We start from the raw sequence: 22,456 nt of genomic DNA on the forward strand, positions 1-22,456 counted from the left end.
ATAACCCAAGAATACACAAATTCATTAATTATTATTCAAAGAATAGTTCTTGACCAAAAAAAATTAATGATTGTTTTTGTTTATTTTTGTCAAAAACTTATTGTCAGCATGACAATTTAATTTCTATAACAACAATGTTGTTTTTGATAAATATTTGTTGTTGTATCTGATGCATACACCTTATTAAATACACCTTGTTAGTATCCAACAATATGACATTAGGTGTGTGTGTGTAGGGCACCGATAATCCTCACACATATATAAATTTGTTATTTGTTGCTTAATTTGTAATAATTTCATTTTAATTTCCATTCCCACATAATTTTAATGATTTATTAAATTGTTGATAGCCTTTTCAATTTGTTTGTAAAGCCTACGCGCCAAAATGTATTTTTATCTGCATATACATACATATATATATATATAATGTAATAAAGTGGGTCAGATTAGAAATAAAAAATATTTTTCCAAAAAAAAAAAAAAGAAAAAAAATAAAGATATTAAAACAAGGAATCTATAAAACCAACTTCGAATTTACTTAAATTTATATTAATAAAAAATTCCATTTTTTCTATATTCTAAATTATTACACTATCAATTTAATTTATTTTCATTCATACATCTAATGTACCAATATGCGGCAATATATCTATAATATGTGTGTACATATGTCTTTTGCAGTTTATATTGACTTTTGGTGTGTGTAAATAAACGTGCTAAACAAACAACAACAATCAAAAAAGACAACCACAACAAATTGTAAAAATGTCTTTACAATCGATTAAATACACAGCCGGTAAATTGGAAATATTGGATCAGCTATTACTTCCGGTACAATCGAAATATGTAGCTGTTAAAGGTGTTGAAGATGGCTGGAAAGTTATAAATAAAATGCAGGTGAGCTATTTTTATATTTATTATTTTTTTTACTTTTATTAAAATTAAAATAGTTTTTTCAATCATAACACTGTCGAAGTAAGGAAAAGTAAGAGATAGTAAATCGCACTTGAATTTGTCATTTCTCTGTTTATTTTTTGTATCGTCGTTATCTCTTAAAACGACGGCTAAGGGATTGGCGAAATTGGTCGTTATATGCGATATGTCGTTATAAGCGGACTTCTCTAGGGAATTTTGGATTCGTCGTTACAACTGATATGTCGTTATAAATGGTTGATTTATTTCAAAACTAAAGAAAATGTCATGCAAAGAGAAGTGGTTAATTCGTGGTACACCTAGTGGTATGGGAAACGGTTTTAAAGTGGTTTTAGATAAACTATATCGATCATACGCCATATTGTCCGTCACAATGAAAATATCAAACATTTTCTGAAAACAAAACAGAGAAGATAATATTTGGGGTTATAAATATGCAATATTGTACAAAATTTTATTATTTGGCAAATTTTTAATAGAAAAGTATTTCCTAACTTTGAAAATTAGAAGAAACTATTTATGGCGTTCCTATAGCAATTAAATCTGCTTACCAAATATCAACACGCAAAAAGGTGGACATTGGACTGGACAAAACATAGAAAAACTGGGCATAAACAAATGCTTTTGAAATCGGTACATATTTAGCTTCTATATATTTGTTTACCCTTCACCACACTGCGGTACAAGGAATCGAGATAGACTCATGATTCCTTTTGAGAATATGCGTAGAATCAATTTCTGAGTCGATTTATGCATGTCCTTCCGTCCATGTATTTTTGTGAACAAAGAACAGGTCGCATTTATTATCCGATTGGAATGAAATTTTGCACATGTGACTTATATGGCCCAAGGACGAACCCTATTGAAATTGGAGAAAATCGGTTCAGATTTAGATATAGCTCCCATATATAGTTTCGTCGGATTTTATGTAAATGGTGCACCTAACTCCCAATATTGGTCTGATTGAGACCAAATTTTGCACAGAGTTCTAAAGTAGACCTATATTGATATATGCCAAGTTTTGTTGAAATCGGTTCAGATTTAGATATAGCTCCCATATATAGATTCGCAATTTTGCACAGAGTACTGAATTAGGCCTAGATTGATATATGCCAAGTATTGATGAAATCGGTCCAGATTTAGATATAGCTCCCATATATTGTTTCGTCCGATTTTATGTAAATGGATCGACATACTGCTAGTATTGGTCCAATAGAGACAAAATTTTGCACAGCGTACTGAATTATGTCAGGATTGATGTATGTGAAGTTTTATTGGAATCGGTTCAGATTAAGATATATCTCCCTGTTCATAAAAATATGAACATGCTCGGCTTCATCCTTTTTATTTTATGATCACTTCACATTTATGCATTTCATAAATGATGTCCAAGTGGTTTTATGATAAGTGGCTAATGTAGTCACAAAATCAATAGAAGTCCACACACAAAGGTATGGGTGCGCTCATTTGATGTAAACAAATGAACGCAACCCCCATGTGTACTGTGAGATCTGATAGTCAGAATATTTCATAAATAAATTAGAGTTGAAACTACAATCGAACTATAAGGTTGGTTTCAACATCTCACTCTCTTAATACTCCCACCTCCCATATATAGTTTAGTCCGATTTTATGTAAATGGCGCACCGAGGAGTCTATGTTTGTTCTATATTAACAAAATTTAGCAGCGGGTATGGCATTTAGTCTAAAAAGCTTTGATTAAGTCTGAAATCGGTTCAGATTTAAATATAGCTCACATATATTCTTTAGTCCCATATTATGTAAATGGAGCACCATATTTGCACGATATTTTGTTGTTGAAATCGGTTCAGATATAGATATAGCTCCCTCATATATTTTTGTCCGATTGTTTGCAAATGGTGGAGCCTATGTCTGGTCGCTTTACATGAAATATTGCATAGCGTATTAGATTGAAGACGTCTCAGCGATACCGAGGTATATAAAATCGTTCACTACCTCGAAGCTGTAGTTTTCAAGTTCCACAGTTGGTCCGAGTCTACTGAACGTCTTGCGCATTGATACCATCAGCTTGGTCTTTTCGCCATTTACTGTCACTTTGGCAGACTCCTTCTCAATTCGTTCAAAGGTGGCTGTTACCGCTCGCAATGCTCGACCCATTATGTCGATATCGTCGGCATAGGCGAGTAACATATGCTGTTTGGTGTACAGAGTGTCATTTCTGTTCACATTTGCATCTCGTATGACCTTTCAAACAAGATGTTGAACAGATCACACGACAAAATGTCACCTTGTATGAATCCTCATGCGATATTGAAGGGCTCCGACATCGTACCAGATAAAGTTATCCGAATGCCGCTTTATAGTCGACGAATAAGTGGAATGTGTCGATGTGCTTTTCCTGTTTTTTTCCAGGATCTGGCACAGAGTAAAAATCTGGTCAATTGTGGATTTGCCAGGTCTGAAGCCGCATTTCGGTTGTTCATACAGCACACTGGATAGGACTTTATATGCGATGGGAAGGAGATTTATTCCTCAATAATTTGCACATATCGTCTGGTCTCCTTTTTGGTGCACGGGACACAGTATGCTCAGGTTCCAATCATTAGGCATGCATTCCTCTAGCCAAATTGTACTAATCAGCTGGTGCATGCCCCTTGCCAGTATCTGACTGATAACCCATCGGCACCTGCTGCTTTATTATTCTTCAGCCAATTGGTTGATATTCAGTATCTGTTCATCAGTCTTCAATAGTTCGGCTGGTAATCCATCGGTACCTACTGCTTTATTGTTCTTCAGCCGATTAACCTCATCTTGACTAGGTGGTGGTATACACTCTATACCGTTATCTCTATATGATACCAGAAGCATTTCAAAATGCTCCTTCCAGATCCTCAACACGCCGTCTGTATATGTCACCAGGTTTCTTCATTTCTACAGTAGGATGTACCTGCACCAAAGCCTTCGGTTTGGTGTTTTACTCGTTGATAAAATTTCCACACTTCAATCTGACTCCTGCACATCTCGATTTGCTCCCGCTCACGTTTTTCTTGTTCTTTCTTCTTTTTTTCTAAAAATACGTTTCTCCTCTCTCCTTTTCTCCCGATAATTCTCCATTGCGTGTTGCTACTGTCTGCCCTATTAATTTATGAAATCGATTATTCCCTTCGAGAGTTATCGTGCGCCCAGCCAGACAGACGGACGGACTTGTGTAAATCGACCACAAATTTTCTCAAACGGATTTGGTCCAAAGAATCATGGGGTCTAAAACCAATATTTCGATGAGGCACATTTTCACCGTATCAAAGTGTATGTAACCTCATTAGCCATAAGACTGAGGGTATAAAAAGATAGGTCGGTCTGCTATGCTATACCAGTGTGATCTGATTGAATCAAACAAGAAGAATTATATACACTCAGTGGAAAAGTCGAAGATACCAGCATGGAAGTTTCTGTCGAAGATATTTGGTTCCATTCATCTTGCAGCACATCTTTGAGCATTACCTTAGAGGTAATTTTGCGATGTAGGATTCGTCGTTCCAAGGCATCCCATATGTGTTCGATTTCTTTGAAGACCTACAATCAAGCGTATCATAACATGTCATAAAAAATACTTTTTATTCCCGCAAATCAGTAAAAAACACATTTCTTTAAAAAATTCACCACATACAACCATCCAACATTCTATCACAGCGAATGCAAATGAGACAGTCAAATGTAATTCCTCATCAGATTAGGTGTGTCTGGTTACTTTCCCTGCAGGAATTGTCCAGTAACTTCTTTCTGAGAGAGTAAGGTAGTTTTATTCTCTTTTGCAAGAAAAATGCGAAAAGTAAACAGACGGCATCCCTGCAGAAGCTTGCAACTAATCAGCTGATTTGTCAAAACAAACCAATTTGTCCGCCATTATAAAGAATTAAAAGAAAGAAAACACAACCAGTTTAACAAGTTTTTGAAATATATATATTTTGTACCATTCCTACTTTTCACACAGAAATGTAAAAAAATAAGTTGGAAACCATCATAACTACCTTTCTGCATATCCAAATCCATATTTGGGCTTAATAATTTACTGCCACTGGCTACAGAGACACACTGATCTTCTTCCGTCATTTTTCTAAAAATGCTGGAAATAGTCTTTTATTTTCCTATTACATATTAATACTTACGTTTTTCTCGTTTTGTAAAGTTTTTCTCCAAAAACAATTAGTCTTGCTAATTCCAAAAAAAATTATTTTCAAATTGAAAGCACAAAAATAAATAAACCAACAGTGGAAGTGATGCAAATGTGGTATAGGTTGGTAATGTGGTATAGTCACTTTTTTTGTAAACTGAAAATTTTAGAATAACTGAAACATGTTCTATAGTTTGCTGTTCTCAAAAAAATAAGATAGCAATGACCTGTTTAATTTATTTAAATCACGTTGAGAATCAGTACCAAAAATAAAATTTTTCATGAAATTTACTTTTTTTCGGTTGAAGTTTAAAAATAATTTTTTGTTTTACGGATGTACTTTAATCGTTATTACTAAAGCATTAAAATAATCAGTATAAACTAAAAATCAAATAATATGCGCGATTGCACCACATAATCACCAATTTGGAAAAAAAACTAGACATTTCTTCAGTAAACACAAGTGTAGGTAATGTGGTATACCTTGGTTCTGCATGAAAAAAGGCCAGCACTAGACAAAATCTCATTACTATGTGAAACATTTGTACTCTACGAGAGTCTACCATGAATCACAAGGATGAAAAACAAAGGCTATGAGTTTTAACAACTTCTCCATACAAAAATTAAATATTGACATGTGTAGACATTATTATATAATAAAAATTTAAGTTCCACTCAACGTATCCGTTAAAAATCTTAACAGACATAAATCTCGAGCTAATTCGCATTCATTAAAAACAATAAATTATATAAGATATCAATTGGAAGTGAAAATTAGTATACCACATTACCTGCACTTTTTTTTAAATCACTTTTTATGGGATTTCAAATATTTTCTCAAATATCTCTTAAATTGTTAGAATAATATTATTTTCAAATTGATACGTGGAAAGACAACACATGTAGCATGCAAAATTTCAATTTAATCGGATAAAAAATAAAAATTTGGCAATCTAAAAACAAATTTCACATTTTTAATCAGATATGAGGATGAGCAATGACATAAAAAATAAAAATTTGAAAGTGCTTTAATTTTTTCTCTGTTGCTGTCCCTTAATGGTGTTGTTGTTGTTGCTGCTGCCATAACATAAATAGAAGGTAAATTGATTATTTAAATTCACACAGCACATATAAAATTTATAATGAATTTAGCATAGAATGATATGAAATGTACAGTGCATTTGAATGGAATGGGACAGGTTTGGAAATTGAATTAATATTTAAAAGGATACCATTAAAGTGTGTACGGACTTGTGTGACACACATATGTAGTTCTTGACTTATTTTTGGACATTTTTCAAAGTGTAGTATCAATCCATCTAAGAAATATATGGAAGTTATGTCTAAATCTGAACATTTTCCTTTTGTATGTTACATGCAAATGTACCAGGACATATTACCCTTAGACATCAGACCAGAGTCTCCTTCCTCAACAAATATAAGTATGTTGGGCGTATTTTTGTCACCAGAGCAGTATTAGCGGAATGTCAGTTCCGAACAATGTTTGCTTCTTGGCGTAAAGAAGATTACGACCTCACGTACGAATGTCACTCCAGTCAGGCCCTCAAAAAGAATAAGCCTTAGGAAAAATTAATTCAACCATTTCTGTATTCTATTAGAAATTTCAGAAGAGGGTAAACAAACAAATATAAGTATGTTGGGCGTATTTTTGTCACCAGAGCAGTATTAGCGGAATGTCAGTTCCGAACAATGTTTGCTTCTTGGCGTGAAGAAGATTCCGACCTCACGTACGAATGTCACTCCAATCAAGCCCTCAAAAAGAATAAGTCTTAGGCAAAATTACTTCAACCGTTTCTGAATTCTATTAGAAATTTGGAAGAGGGTAAATGAAGGATCAGTATCTAACAACGCGGTCCTGTCAAAATCGATAAATAAAACTTGGATCTTGTTGTCAGAACCGCATTCACCACAAATTTATCTCGGTTATATACAATGGATGTGGAGAATTTTTAAGGTTGATCCGGTTAAAACCTAGTAAACTATAGTATGTCTGATCCACGCCTCGAAGACGCATGTTTTGATAAACAAATTATGGTTACTGCGATCCAGGAAACAAATCTAACAAATAACTATAGCTTTATAATCTGTTCAGTGTAGACCTATGTCGCTTTATCTAGACTCTAGTAACTCGAATCACCGCTGAGGTCGAGGTGCTTAATCTGACTAAATGACTGACTTAACCATTCATCAACGCCCAGACCAAACGGCTAAAGGTAGACATTTTGGGTTAGGATCACTCTTGGTCTATAGGTGACAGATAAGGCTGGGTTTTTGGAAATTCGTAAACTATAGTATGTCTCATCCACGCCTCGAAGACGCATGTTTTGATAAACAAATTATGGTTACTGCGATCCAGGAAACAAATCTAACAAAGAACTATAGCTTTATAATCTGTTCAGTGTAGACCTATGTCGCTTTATCTAGACTCTAGTAACTCAAATCACCGCTGAGGTCGAGGTGCTTAATCTGACTAAATGACTGACTTAACCATTCATCAACGCCCAGACCAAACGGCTAAAGGTAGACATTTTGGGTTAGGGTCACTCTTGGTCCATAGGTGACAGATAAGGCTGGGTTTTTGGAAATTCGTACTAGAACGGTACGAAAAGTTCTAAATGTGATACCATTTGTATTTAGCGAGCCGGTGGAGGTAGAACTCTGAAATTTGAATTGAATGTTATTGATAAAGTATAGGATAGATGTACCCAAGGGACAAGGACAGTAGGTTCGATATTAGCAGGTGGTTTAGAAGTGTTTTGAAATACATATTACCGTCGGAGTGTAGGATTGGGATATATAGGTAGAAATGTACTAAATTATACTATATTTGGTACAGTTTGTATTTGAATGAACCGATAGAGCTGGAATTCTCAAATTTGGAAATAAGATTACTATTTTAGAAATTCGTACTTATGTATACTAAATTTGTAGGATTGGGATATATAGGTAGAAAAGTACTAAATTGTACTATATTTTGTACAGTTAGGATTTAAATGAACCGATAGAGTTGGTACACTGAAATTTGGAAATAAGATTACTATTTTAGAAATTCGTACTTATGTGTACTAAATTTGGTACAATTTGAATTTTGGGTCAACCTACAGAGCTGGAATCGTGAAATTTGGAGTTATGATCACTGTATGTGTGTAGGATTGGGGTATGTAGGGAGTTTTGGAAATTTTTATTAATGTGTACTAAATTTGGTACATAGGGATTTAGGTGAACCGATAGAACCGGAATACTGAAATTTGGAAATAAGAAGTAGGATCGATATTAGGATGTGGTTTTGGAAGTGTTTTGAAATATATATTACCGTCGGAGTGTAGGATTGGGACATATAGGTATAAAAGTTCTAAATTGTACTATATTTGGATTTGAATTAACCGGTAGAGCTGGAATTCTCAAATTTGGAAATAAGATTACTATTTTAGAAATTCATACTTATGTGTACTAAATTTATAGGATTGGGATATATAGGTAGAAAAGTACTAAATTGTACTATATTTTGTACAGTTAGGATTTAAATGAACCGATAGAGTTGGTACACTGAAATTTGGAAATAAGATTACTATTTTAGAAATTCGTACTTATGTGTACTAAATTTTGTACAATTTGAATTTTGGGTCAATCTACAGAGCTGGAATCGTGAAATTTGGAGTTATGATCACTGTATGTGTGTAGGATTGGGGTATGTAGGGAGTTTTGGAAATTTCTATTAATGTGTACTAAATTTGGTACATTGGGATTTAGGTGAACCGATAGAACCGGAATACTGAATTTTGGAAATAAGATTACAACTGCATTGTGGCATTGAGGTATGTTGTTTGGTAGTTTGGGAAATTCGTACTTATGTGTACTAAATTTGGTACAATTTGAATTTTGGGTGAACGAAGAACTGGAATCCTGAAATTTGGTGTTAGAATTTTGGAATTAAGACTACTTTTGGAGTGTAGAATTGTGACATGTGTGTTGTTTTGGAAATTCGTACTTATGTGTGCTGAATTTGGTACAATTTGAATTTTCGCTAACTAAGTAGAGAGCATATACTATTATACCATTTATCAGTCCACTTTTATAATGTAATAACATCCTGGAACTTGGTTCAGACAAATAGACAACTCGACTTTACCCTTGGAAAGCTGATTGGCAGAATTACTGTCAAAGTCAAAAAACTAGACCATCTGACGTAAATTGCCGTAACGGTTAAAACGCTCTCGAACACTGGAAGGAGGAACGACAGGGCGGCTTTCACCTCTATTCCCTCAAAATTTCGTCACTACTGTTGCCGCTCCTTAATGAATACTCCAATTAATGTGACGAGCTTCGTTGTACGATTCCTGATGACGCAAAGGGATGAGAAGCCTCGTAGTCAACATGCAAGTATCTAGTTACATAATTGCTTAAGTAAGTTTTTGCAACGTTAAATATCGAATACTAGAAGGAAGAACGACAGTGCGGGTACTTTACGTTGGATATGTTACAGATTCGTAAAAATTGTGTTTTACGTCGTATAAGAGCCCTCCAAGTTAAGAAATGCAGCTACTTTCACAGGTTGCCGCCACAGATATTCTGGATTAAGTTCAGTGGGTTTGGCAAGTCAATTGAATAAGAATAGTGTGGTGTGAGGGCTTGTACCACATTCTGAGCAGGCGTTCTGCACGTAATAGGGCCAAAACTACTCTGGTTTTTTTGAACAGCTGACGTTCTCAAGCTGTGATGGGCGGGAGTGAGCTCCGAGAACGGCATTCACTCTGTATTTTATATTTAGGCCTTATCGATATGCAATTTGATCTAGATGCTCCCTTTTTTAACGTTGGATCTCTCTCTCCCTCTAGGTAATACAGATCCTTTCTGACACGCCTCGGTGGGGAGTTTTATCCACAATATGATGGTTAGAATGATTTTCCCTGAAGCACATTGTTTTGCTGACTTAAGGATAGGATCTTCGACTCCTCATGAAGATGGATTTCCTTATCTGCACACCAAGGCAAGCGATTTGAGGACCTTGTTCTTAGTTTCTTACATTTCGCTGATAACTGCGGTTTGCGCGGACGATTTGAACATGTTGTCGAATGTGACCCCGTGAATTTTGGGGTTGCTAGTGGTTGGAATTGTCTTTTCACGACATATATCAACTCCTCACCTAAGTTTACTCACATATATCCAGACTCCCATAGGTGGGATCCCTACTGAATTTAAAAAAGGGAAGTTCAGTTCTTACAGCAACAACAACACTTAGACATAGTGTAGGGCAGGGTAAATATTAGTATCATTGAGTTTTTTATTATGTTGTAAAGAATTATAAACAATATTATGGGGGTTGATTGACCCCATTTCATTGAGTGCATTGTATTTCCCAATCATTTATTTTTTGTTTTATCTACATTTTCATATTTAAAGACAACAATGATTATGAAAATTTATTGTAGATTTCTATTTTGAATTGGCGCTCGCTACCACATTTTATATTCGCATGTGGAATTCAAAATATGTATGCCCCAAAGCAGAAATGTAAACAAATGTCAACGACAATTTTATTTAACAATTGAATATTGTTAGAAATGTCGTATTTTTAGTAGCATTTAAATAAATAATTCACATCAAACAAAATGCATCTATTTTTGGGACCCAGACAATAAAAATGTTTCTATGCCAGAAAAAAAAAACGAGAAACAAAAATGTGCACATACTTAAATAGTTGTGGTCGGCCGAGAGGAACACCCGTTCGAATAACGATTTAATGAAGAAATATGATGACGGTACAATTTGATGCATTTGAGTATGAGGGACATGTATATGCTACAATATTAATTGCTCAATTGCATAGTTTTTTTTAAGCAAGTGATTCACTTGGCGTGACGAAATAAAATTCTTTAGGTATTTAAAATGTATTAAATATAAATAACGTATTGAACAAATTCAATTATTTGCATAGAATATATTTTACTGAATTCGTCGTATGCTTTCCAAATCGATTTGTAATGGAAGTATTCCATATTTTGCATTATACTATTGCATTGCTATTTTACGATCACATTTCCTCATATTCATTCAAATCCGATGTTATCATATGGAAAATATATATATTTATATATTTTTTTTTATACCCTTCACCACACTGTGGTACAGGGTATTATGTCTTTGTGCATATGTTTGTAACAGGCAAAAGGAAACGAGATAGACACGTGATTCCTTTTGAGAATATGCATAGAATCACTTTTTAGGTCGATTTATGCATGTCCGTCCGTCTGTCCATGTTAAATTGTAAACAAAGTACAGGTCGCATTTTTGATTCGATTTGGATGAAATTTGGCACAGGTGATTTATTTGGCCCAAGGACGAAGCCTATTGATTCAGGTAAATGATGCACCAAAGTTCCTCTATATCCTTCGATTTGCACGAAATTCGGCACAACGTACTGAGATAAGTCTAGAAGGATGTGTGTGAAATTTCGTAAAAATCTGTTCAGATTTAAATATAGCTCCCATATATATTTTCGTCCGATTTAAGACAAATGGTCCACCAAAGTCCCTATGTATCTTTCGATTTGCACGATATTGCATAGCGTACTGAATTAAGAGTAGAATGATGCGTGTTAAATTTCTAGAAAATCGGTTCAGATTTAGATATAGCTCCCATATATATTTTCGTCCGATTTAATGTAAATCGTGCACCAAAGACCCTTAATATTCTTCGATTTGCACGAAATTTGGCATAGCGTACTGAATTGAGTCTAGAATGATGTGTGCTATGTTTCGTGAAAATCGAAATTATGTGTGCTAAGTTTTGTGAAAATCGGTTCAGATTTAGATATAGCTCTCATATATATTTTCGTCCGATTTAATGTAAATCGTGCACCAAAGACCCTAAATTTTCTTTGATATGCACGAAGTTTGGCATAGCATACTGAATTGAGTCTAGAATGACGTGTGCTAAGTTCGTGAAGACCCGTTCAGATTTAGATATAGCTCCCATATATATTTTCGTCCGATTTTACATAAATGGTGCACCAAACTCTTAATGTTTGCGCGATTAAAACGAAATTTTGCACAACGTATCAAATTGAGACTTGAATGACGTTATTGGGTTTTGTTGAAATTGGTGCAAATTCAGCCATAGCTTGCATATGTATTTCGAATGGGTGGCTGATTGAAATTAAATTTTTAACAGAGCGACGCACCGAATAGCGTGTATCAATTTGCTATAAATCGTTTTCCATAAATTTGTCCCATGGTACGCAGACGATTTTTTTATTTGCTATACTCTTTATTTCTTATAAATTAACTCTTATCAGTTGTATTTCAATGGCCGTATGCCGTCGCTCATTTGTCGTAATTTTTTTTTGTCATTTTCTCTGCAAGCAAAAATCACATGCATATCATATTTTATATTCTCTCCTACTGTGAACTTTCGTGGAATCAGAAGATGAAATGTGTGTTAAACAGTTAATTTGCAAACATTATGATTTATCTTTGTTGTTGATTATTTTGGACCTTATCTCTTGTAGACTATTTTATTTTTTTTTTAAGAAAAATTAATCATATTTATCTGATGAAAATAAAATGTTGTAAAGTGTTGTATATTTTGGATTATAACTGTGGCCTGTATAGTACCTACATTTATTTTATATCCATTTATTCTTTCGTGAGTTATAATTCCCACCAGAACAACGAACGGACATTTGTAAATTGACTCCTAAATAGGGATAAGTAAATTGACTTTCGATTATAGTACGTTTACATTATACCGGATTTCGTTAACCCAGTGGGTTATAATTGCCAATTCCATTGTATATATGTCAAATAAACCCTCATAATGTAGGTTAACCCGATAAAAAGTTGTAATGTAAATGCCGTTTTAGACGACTTTTTATATTAATTTTTCCATTGTAAAAAATTGCCGATGCGTCTTTTTTGAACACCTGCTTCTATATGAAGAAGTTGTCAGATCGAAACAAAATTTAACATGTGTTCATAACAGAGATGGATGTTTCCAAAACAATTAACTTTTTTCTGTTTATACCGCGCTTTTTGTGCTAGGCTATGAACATTCCGAACTGTCCTCGTATTCAATTTAAGATTATTTGAAACGGATTTTCTACAATGGCACATGGGATTGAAACCCGGAATTACTTTGTGGTACATATTTGATCGCATTACTCTGTATACACTCTTAAAGCTGTGGGTAATCAACAAATCACACATTAATTAACAATTCAGATCTTTGCACACCTCCTAATTTCGGCAGAAGCGTTCACTTTCGTTGGACAGCTATCCGAAATAAGATCACACTTTCCACCAAAAGCGACGGCCAATGAATGCAACGAGCTTTGCCCTACGACCCCTGAAAACCAAGCTCTCACTCCTGATAGATCTTACTCCTGAAATCAACAGCTCATGGCATAACTATACAAGGTAGTCTCATGCTGTCATAAGTTTCCAATTTTTTTATATATTTGCTTTTGACAATATTCAGCTTTTAAAATTTATACGAAAATATCTTCCTTCGAAATGTACGCACATCTTGTGTCCAGTGGCAACATTTTTTGAATCATTAATATTTATTACTATATTTAAGTTTTCTGCCTATAACATCTATAAATATAAATTGCAACATTCGTAGTTAAATCTTGAGAACAATGTGGATCTTTAGAAAAAATATTTTTTTTTAATTTGTTGAAAATTTACCTATCGCCATGCGTAAAATTTTATGGAATTTATTTTTCATTTTATTAGAATTTGATATATGAATTATATCTTAAGAAGTGTTGCCATTATCAATTTCCCAAATGAGACTACCTTGTATAGTTATGCCACGTCAACAGCCTAAGGCCCGGAACAACAAAATTTCAATGTCCATCATGAGCAGTGTTGCCAAAACTTTGTTGATAAAAAATGCTAGATTTCGTTTATAAAAGTGCCAGAAAGTGCTAAAAAAATTTAAATAGTGCCAAATAAAAGTGCTAAAAATCGTATGAGAGAAATTAGTAGAATTGGCTGTAATTTAATATTTTGAATTATCATTATGTTTCGGGATAGTCCCTAGAGGACCAAAATTTTTGAACGTCGGGTACGTTTTTACCTCAAATTTAATATAATTTGAAACTTCTTATTTTAATGGTATGTAAAATTTCCCCACTACAAGGAATTAATACCAGTTTTTGGGATTTTAGAGAATGCATATATGCAGATAACTATCCAGGTGGAGGTTTGCACAAAGCCCTCATATTAAGTACTGCTCTATCTTCTTTACTTTGAAGATATTAGACGCATTCTGTGGGTTCTTGTAGGGTAGGATATATTTTTGCGGACAATTTTCTACTTAGGTATATGTCTGGGCATATCCCCCATATAAAGGTTTCATCCTTCTTGCCTACTTTTATGGTTTAGAACCTTTCCCCGCCGAATTGTCTGTAATTTAAAAATATGTTTGCCGAAATTTTTCGATGTAGGTCAATTTTTTGACATAACCTCATTATAAAGAGAAACGCGACCCATTTTCTGTACTCTGGCATTCCGAATTCACAGTGAATAAAAAACTCCTTTCCAGAAAGTTTCCCCATTTAGTTTCATGATTTCTACATCACTCCCATGCAAAGGCCCTCTTAATCTGGTTTTTCATTTTACTAAATAAACCATATGAAGTACCCAACAATTTGAAATACTGACCGGCCGAACTTGAAGATTTTTTTAATTGTTTACAGTTATACTGACACTTTTTTAACATTGGAAAATCAAGCTCATAGCGTGAAACATAGTGACATTTTAATGCATTGATTTGAAATCGAAAATAATACGCAAAATTTCAACTAATACCAGAAAAAATAAAAATGCTAAAAAAGGTGCTAGGTGCTAGATCACTTTTTTTTGGTGCTAAACAAGTTTGAAAAGTGCTAAATCTAGCACTAAAAGTGCTAAATTGGCAACACTGATCATGAGCTATGTCATTCCGTCCTAGGTAATTACCAGAGGGGTATATTGCTGCCAGAGCAAATTGACAGCTACATGTTTTTCACGGATGAGGATATACCCTGAAGAGAATCAGAGGAGTTTGCCAATGTTCGCGGACATCACAATTGTCGCACTGATTCTGATAAGTGATATAATCTGGCAACTCGTGGTCCAGGCCATCTCATCTTCTCCGTAAATAGGCCACCCGATTTTTTACCTTTGAACCCCTAACTTTCCTGAACCATGATAAAACTGATTGGCAAGGCTTCCGACATTTTACCAATCAACGCTGCCCATTCCTTCAGCTCGGAGACACTATCCGCCATATACCTGCTGGTCGTATATCCGAAGTAAGGCGAGACTTCTCAGGATACGTGACATTACTTGCGAATGAGCGAGCTGAGTAGCGTCATACAACATCTGAAGTCATTTGAGTGAAAGAAATTAAGTTGGAAGCTCTTACTTCTGAAATCAACAGACTAAAGCCCGGAACAAGACAAATTCAATGCCCCTCATGAGCTATATCATTCCGTACTAGATAATGACCAGAAGCGTACATCGCTGGCTGAGCAAATTGATAGCTCCATGTTTTGCCCAGTGAAAGAGGATGTCCCCCACGAGAATTAGAGGATATTCCCACAGTTCGCTGGACATCACTATTGGTCTGATAAATTATGTAATTTCGCAACCCGTCTTTTGTCTTGGTTCAGACCACCTCACCATCAAAGTCTCTGTAAATAGATCACTCGGTTTTATTACTTTTGAACGCCGAACTTTCCTGAACCATTAAAACGCTGACTGACAAGGTTTCACAGATTTTACCAATCGCCGTTTCAGAGAGCTACCCATTCCCTCAGATCCGAGACATCATCACTGCGGTAACTACCCGCCATATATATCCGAAGTGAGGCCAAACTTTCCAGCAGATGCGACGGTACCTGCGGATGGGTGCACAACACCTGAAGACCCAAGAGTGAATAAACTTACCTTTGATGTTAACAGAGCATAAGCGGAAAAATTGGCTAGAGCGCCTGGAGTTTTGCAAAATTGAAGCCGCAACAAGTGCATTGTGGGCAACGGTTAAGTTACTCTCGAATCCCAGAAGAGAGGACGATAGAATTTTGAGTGTCATAACGGTGACTGATCCGATAAGCTGCGCCAGAGCACCTGAAGATTTGAAACATTGAAGCATCAACACGTATATGCGAAGTAAAGCCAAACTTCCCAGCAGATGCGATGGAAGCTGCTAATGGGCGTTATGAGCTTCGTCATACAAAACCTGAAGACCCAAGAGTGAATGAACTTAACCTTGAAGTTAACAGAGCTTTAGCGGTTTGAGCCGAGGAGGTACCACCACAATTTATGAAGCCATCCAAGCATTAGCCCTGGAACGCATCGCAACTGGATGAACCTGTAGTAGTGTATCTAACAACTGTATCCAACCTGTCGTTAGCGACCCACATTGTCCCTGAAGCCTGAAAATAAGTAGGGTGTTCACCCTACAGATCGATTTCCCTTCTGTCTTCAGTAGCAAAGACGAATGCCGCTCTGAGAGGGTCCATGATACCTGTGTATTATTTTATCTGTCTGGAGGCAGAGGTCCAAACGTGCAAACGTGAACCTTTAGATCGACAGGCCTGCCAGGCAGGTCTAAATAACATTCATAACCCAGACTATCAAGGACCAGAGATTTCCCTTCCGCTCTGAGAACTGCAGCTGTGTATCATCTCCACGAAGAGAGGAAGATCAGTCCCGTTTATCGACAAATTCATGTTTTGTCGATGTTATCGTCGGAAACACTTTGTCATATCCTTATAGACATGCTTTTATGATCTCAAGACAGAGGTCCAAACGTACAAACGTGAACCTTTAGATCAACAGGCCTGCCAGGCAGGTCTAAAGAACATTCATACAGATGCAGTCGGCCAGGCAGTACAACAATATCGTGAGACCATCCATAGCAGCAAAGGTGACCATCCAAATTCCCACTAGCATGAATTGATACCACAATACCTAAGATATAATTACACACGCCTTGTCTTTGAATTTCTCAGGGACCCCTACCATACGGATTGGAACCTTCTTGAATTTAGACCCAGACTATCAAGAACCAGTACAGACCGATTGTGTATCATCTCCACGAAGAGACGAAGATCAGACCCGTTTATCGGCACAATCAAGTTTCGTCGATGCAGCACCTGTTAGGGTGTTATCATCGGAAGCTATGTAATATATTTGGTTTCTTATTTGATACAAATTCCGACTTTGTAACATTATTCACTGTAAAAAGTTGGACCCAACCGAACTGAAGTCCTTTATTACTTGTTTAACGTATTGTATTTATTTTTTTCTTTCAGGTTCGTGGCGCTCCTGCCATCGCCATTGTTGGCTGTCTATCCCTCGCTGTTGAAATTTTCCCCGAAACATATGAATCTAAGAAAACATTGCGGCAAGAAATTGAGGGAAAGCTCAATTATCTTGTATCCGCAAGACCTACGGCGGTCAATATGAAGATTGCAGCTGACGAATTGATTTCTTTGGCAAATGAACTGACAAAGGATGAAAGCGTTACTGTGGAAGAGATGAAACAAAAGTATGTTCGCATTTTTATTTTTTACATAAGATTATAGGCTTTCTAGATTCTAGATTGTAGATTCCTTGATATAACTGAGGCTATGCTGCAAAAAGATATATCAGACAATAAAGCCATTGGAAGCAATGGTGCTAAGGCTGTGTTAGAAAGTGCCGGTAAAGATGGCCCTGTACGAGTCTTGACACATTGTAATACCGGATCATTGGCTACAGCTGGTTATGGTACAGCACTTGGTGTTGTACGAAAGCTACATGAACTCAAAAAATTAGGTAATGATGAAATGAACAAAAATAATTATAATAATTGCTAAACCATTGTTTTGTTTTCAGAACACGTTTACTGTACCGAAACACGACCCTATAATCAAGGTGCACGTTTAACAGCCTATGAATTAGTACATGATAAACTTCCAGCCACTTTGGTACTGGATAGTATGGTGGCAGCATTGTTGCGTGCCAAAAATGTGGCAGCTGTTGTGGTGGGAGCTGATCGTGTAAGTAAAAAAATGACTCTTAATAAAGAAGAAGCCTGGAATATAAAACGCACCCCTTTTTAATATATTACAGGTTGCTGCCAATGGAGATACAGCAAATAAAATCGGCACCTATCAAATTGCCGTTGTTGCCAAACACCATGGTGTACCATTCTTTGTTGCCGCACCCCTAACATCAATAGATTTACAAATACCCAGTGGCGATCATATCATAATTGAAGAGCGACCAGATCGCGAAATGACCCATGTCGGTGAACATAGAATAGCAGCGCCTGGCATTAATTGTTGGAATCCTGCCTTTGATGTTACGCCTGCATCATTAATTACGGGCATAATAACAGAACGTGGTGTCTTCAAGCCACAACAATTAAAAGAAGAGATTAGTGCTTTATTAGATTTGTAATTTAGCTATGCCTACATAAGTGATAAGTTCCAAAAATCCACATACAACAAAAAGTTCCCCCTTTATATATAAAAATAAGAAATGTTTAGATGCTTCCTTTATAAGAAAAAAACAAAATCAATTTTGCAAAACAAAAACTTAAAAATAATATACTGTAATAATAAATATAAATTACCGTTTTATAGCACCATTTTTTATATACATACATAAAATACACTTTAACCATTTTAGTTGTGATATTGTTAATCAATACTTGTACTTTATTTTGCTAAAAATAAATAAAAAATGCTCAACATGTTTAATTAAATAAAGATATACAAAGATGAGCCAAGACAAATGATATTTGTTTATTTGTAATCAGCAGTTTTTGTGACTTGTAAATGACATTATTTAGGTATGAAATTCAGTATCCTACATTAAGATTCTAAAACAATAATCTCGGCGAAATTTATTCAAACTGTATAAATATTCTGACAATATTTCAGATAGAGCTGATAGTTACAATATTTAAGATAGAGTGGATAGTGCGTTCACATGATATTATAAAATTAATTGTATTTGTCAGGCCTACTCCCAGTTTGTTTGAGATCCGAAACTATACAGCCCAAACGTCAAAATGTAGGAGAAATTCTATTCCTACGGAAATTCTATTCCTAACTGTGGGTCTTTTTCATACTTTGTGTGTACCCTTATTTGTTTGCTCAAATTTAAAGTGTTTGTGTTGTACGAAATAATTAAAAAGAAATAAAGAATTGAAACCAAAAATGAATAGTAACATGAATAGTTGCTACCTCCAGATAGCAACAAAGAACTTCTACAAGATTGCCAAGAAGACAATTGCGAGATAGTTCCAATCCTCTTGAATTGTCACAATCATTGTAAGTGCATAAAAATTAAAAATAGTTGAAAATCTGATATGTATTTCCTAACAGATTCAAAAAATACTACCGGGTAAGCAAACCAGCATTCCAATACTTGTTGGAAGTTTTGGCACAACATACTCCTACTAGGAAAAACAAGTCTGGAATTTCAACGATTACCAAGTTGAATGTGATAAATTTAGTACTAAACGTTTTTCCATTGATGATCCCATCGAATTGAGCTCATTTTCCGTTTCTATACCCTCCACCATAGTATGGAGGGTATATTAGCTTTGTTTTTCCGCATCGAAATAATCATTTCCGACCCTATAAAGTATATATTCTTGATCAGCGTAAAATTCTAAGACGATTTAAGCATGTCCGTCTGTCTGTTGTAATCACTCTAGCGTCTAAACGAATTGAGATAGAGCCCCAAAATTTAGCATAGAGTCGTCTTTTGTCTGCAGGCAGGTCAAGTTCGAAGATGGGCTACATCGGTCCACGTTTAGCCACAGCTCCCATATAAGGGTATCCCCCAATTTTCGGTATTTTGAGGTTCTTGAGCGTGTTTTTCAACCGAATTCGCTGAAATTTGGTACTTTAAGTTCTTTTTGGGTAGCAAATCTCCCCACTAAACATTATAAACATAGGTCCATTTTTTCGGATAGCCCCCATAAAAGGATACCCCCCATTTTCGGTATTTTGGGGTTCTTGAGCGCGTTTTTTAACCGAATTTGCTGCAATTCGGTATTTTGTAGTCGTATATGGCAACAAATCGCCCTACCCAAAATTATTAATATTCGCCCCATTTTTGGGGTAGTCCCTATATAACCCATTTTTTATATTAAAATTGTTATCTGATTTGTTCCGCGTTTCGAGTTTGGTTCCAAGACTCTGTTGTAATCATTCACCTGCGGAGGATAGCGAGATGAAAAATTAGAACGTAAGGTTCGATAATGAACTATATCTGCATTTAGACCTAGCTCCTGTTCGAATTTGAACTAAGTTTGGAAGAAATAATAAGATGGGCAAAGTTTGGTCCAAAGAAACATGGGGTCTAGAACCAATATTTCGATGAGGCACATTTTCGCCGTTTTAAAGTGTATGCACCCTTATTAGCCATAAGGCTGAGGGTATAATTATCCATTAAAAACTTCTGAAGGTCTGTTAGGATTCATCTATTGAATATACCCAAAGTAGTGAAGGGTATCATATAGTCGGCCCCGTCCGACTTTACTACTTTCCTTACTGGATTATATTAAAATAGATAACTGATTTGTTCCGGTTTTTGGGGTTACCTCCATATACCCGTATTCCACCATAGTAGGGGGGATATGCTTTACTCGCAATTTTCCGTTTATACCCTACATATGATGATTTAGTCGATTCATCCATCTGTTGTCCTTTGTTCGAGAATGGCTATATCCGCCCGCTTTTGGGCATAGTCCCTATATAAAACCAATCGGCGTAAATTTGGGTCTTTGGTCCACTATTTACCTAAAATTGGACGAAACTATACTTTTCGTACCCTTAAAGTCCATATTTCCAAAACCCACGCCTACACGCCAACAACAACCTACAATCATAATTTCAACCTTCTAGCTTCACTCACTCACTTATCACTAAGCTCATTTATATATAAAGATTTTATACGGCATTCTTGATTTAATTTATTACGATGTGGGAAAAATGCATTTCACTCCAGCAATGTTCGCTGAGAATCACATCGAACCGTTCCGATTCGCAATTGAACCATACATATGAGTAATGTGTAATTAAATATGGCCGTAAATTCGGATTAGGTGTTAATTCGGATTATGCCTTAATCGGGGGTCAGTGACCCTTAATCCGGGGTCAATGACCATTAATCCGGATTAAGGCTTAAGTCGGGGTCAATGACCCTTAATCCGGATTAAACATTAATCCGGGGTCAATGACCCTTAATCCGGGATAAATGACTCTTAATCCGGATTAAACCTTAATCCGGTGTCAATGAACATTAATCCGGGGCCAATAACCCTTAATCCGGATTAAGCCTTAATCCGGGATAAATGACTCTTGATCCGGATTAAACCTTAATCCAGGGTCAATGACCCTAAATCCGGATTAAGCCTTAATCCGGGGTCAATGAACCTTAATCCGGGATAACTGATTCTTAATCCGGGATAAATGACTCTTAATCCGGATTAAACCTTAATCCGGTGTCAATAGACATTAATCCGGGACCAATACCCCTTAATCCGGAATAAATGACCCTTAATCCGGATTAAGCCTTAATCCGGGATAAATGACCCTTAATCCGGGATAAATGACTCTTAATCCGGATTAAACCTTAATCTGGGATAATGAATCCCTTAATCCGGGGTAAATGACTCTTAATCCGGATTAAACCTTAATCCGGAGTTAATGACCCTTAATCCATATTAAGCCTTAATCAGGGTTCAATGACACTTAATCCGGATTCGGGGTCAATGACCCTTAATCCGGGATAAATGACTCTTAATCCGGATTAAACCTTAATCCGGTGTCAATGGACATTAATCCGGGGCCAATAACCCTTAATCCGGATTAAGCCTTAATCCGGGATAAATGACTCTTAATCCGGATTAAACCTTAATCCGGGGTTAATGACCCTTAATCCATATTAAGCCTTAATCAGGGTTCAATAACCCTTAATCCGGATTCGGGGTCAATGACCCTTAATCCGGGATAAATTACTCTTAATCCGGTGTCAATGGACATTAATCCGGATTAAGCCTTAATCCGGGATAAATGACCCTTAATCCGGGGTCAATGACCCTTAATCCGGGATAAATGATTCTTAATCCGGGATAAATGACTCTTAATCCGGATTAAACCTTAATCCGATGTCAATGGACATTAATCCGGGACCAATACCCCTTAATCCGGGATAAATGACCCTTAATCCGGATTAAGCCTTAATTCGGGGCCAATAACCCTTAATCCGGATTAAGCCTTAATCCGGGATAAATGACTCTTAATCCGGATTAAACCTTAATCCGGGGCCAATGCCCTTAATCCATCCATAC

The 22,456-nt window shown here is 35.9% G+C and overlaps 1 protein-coding gene across 1 annotated transcript; it reads left to right on the top strand.

Moving 5' to 3' along the window:
- Positions 1 to 738: 738 nt before the first annotated feature.
- Positions 739 to 18,546, top strand: LOC133329385 (methylthioribose-1-phosphate isomerase). The gene is made up of 5 exons (XM_061537859.1): positions 739 to 897; positions 17,415 to 17,650; positions 17,711 to 17,919; positions 17,980 to 18,143; positions 18,217 to 18,546. Exons 1-5 carry the CDS (start codon positions 766 to 768, stop codon positions 18,544 to 18,546), a joined length of 1,071 nt encoding a protein of 356 aa, XP_061393843.1. The 5' UTR covers positions 739 to 765.
- The last annotated feature ends 3,910 nt before the right edge of the window (positions 18,547 to 22,456 follow it).

Source organism: Musca vetustissima, unplaced genomic scaffold, assembly GCF_032173495.1.
Source record: "Musca vetustissima isolate MV318-11 ecotype Yass unplaced genomic scaffold, APGP_CSIRO_Mvet_v1 utg61639, whole genome shotgun sequence".
NCBI classification, from domain to species: Eukaryota; Metazoa; Arthropoda; class Insecta; order Diptera; family Muscidae; genus Musca; species Musca vetustissima.

What these genes read in the sequence shown, in the direction of transcription:
- LOC133329385 (XM_061537859.1), top strand. Translation starts at nt 766, where the DNA reads ATGTCTTTACAATCGATTAAATACACAGCCGGTAAATTGGAAATATTG. An exon ending in AAGTTATAAATAAAATGCAG is followed by an intron (nt 898 to 17,414) that starts GTGAGCTATTTT and finishes TTTTTCTTTCAG; the next exon opens with GTTCGTGGCGCTCCTGCCAT. An exon ending in ACATGAACTCAAAAAATTAG is followed by an intron (nt 17,920 to 17,979) that starts GTAATGATGAAA and finishes TTTTGTTTTCAG; the next exon opens with AACACGTTTACTGTACCGAA.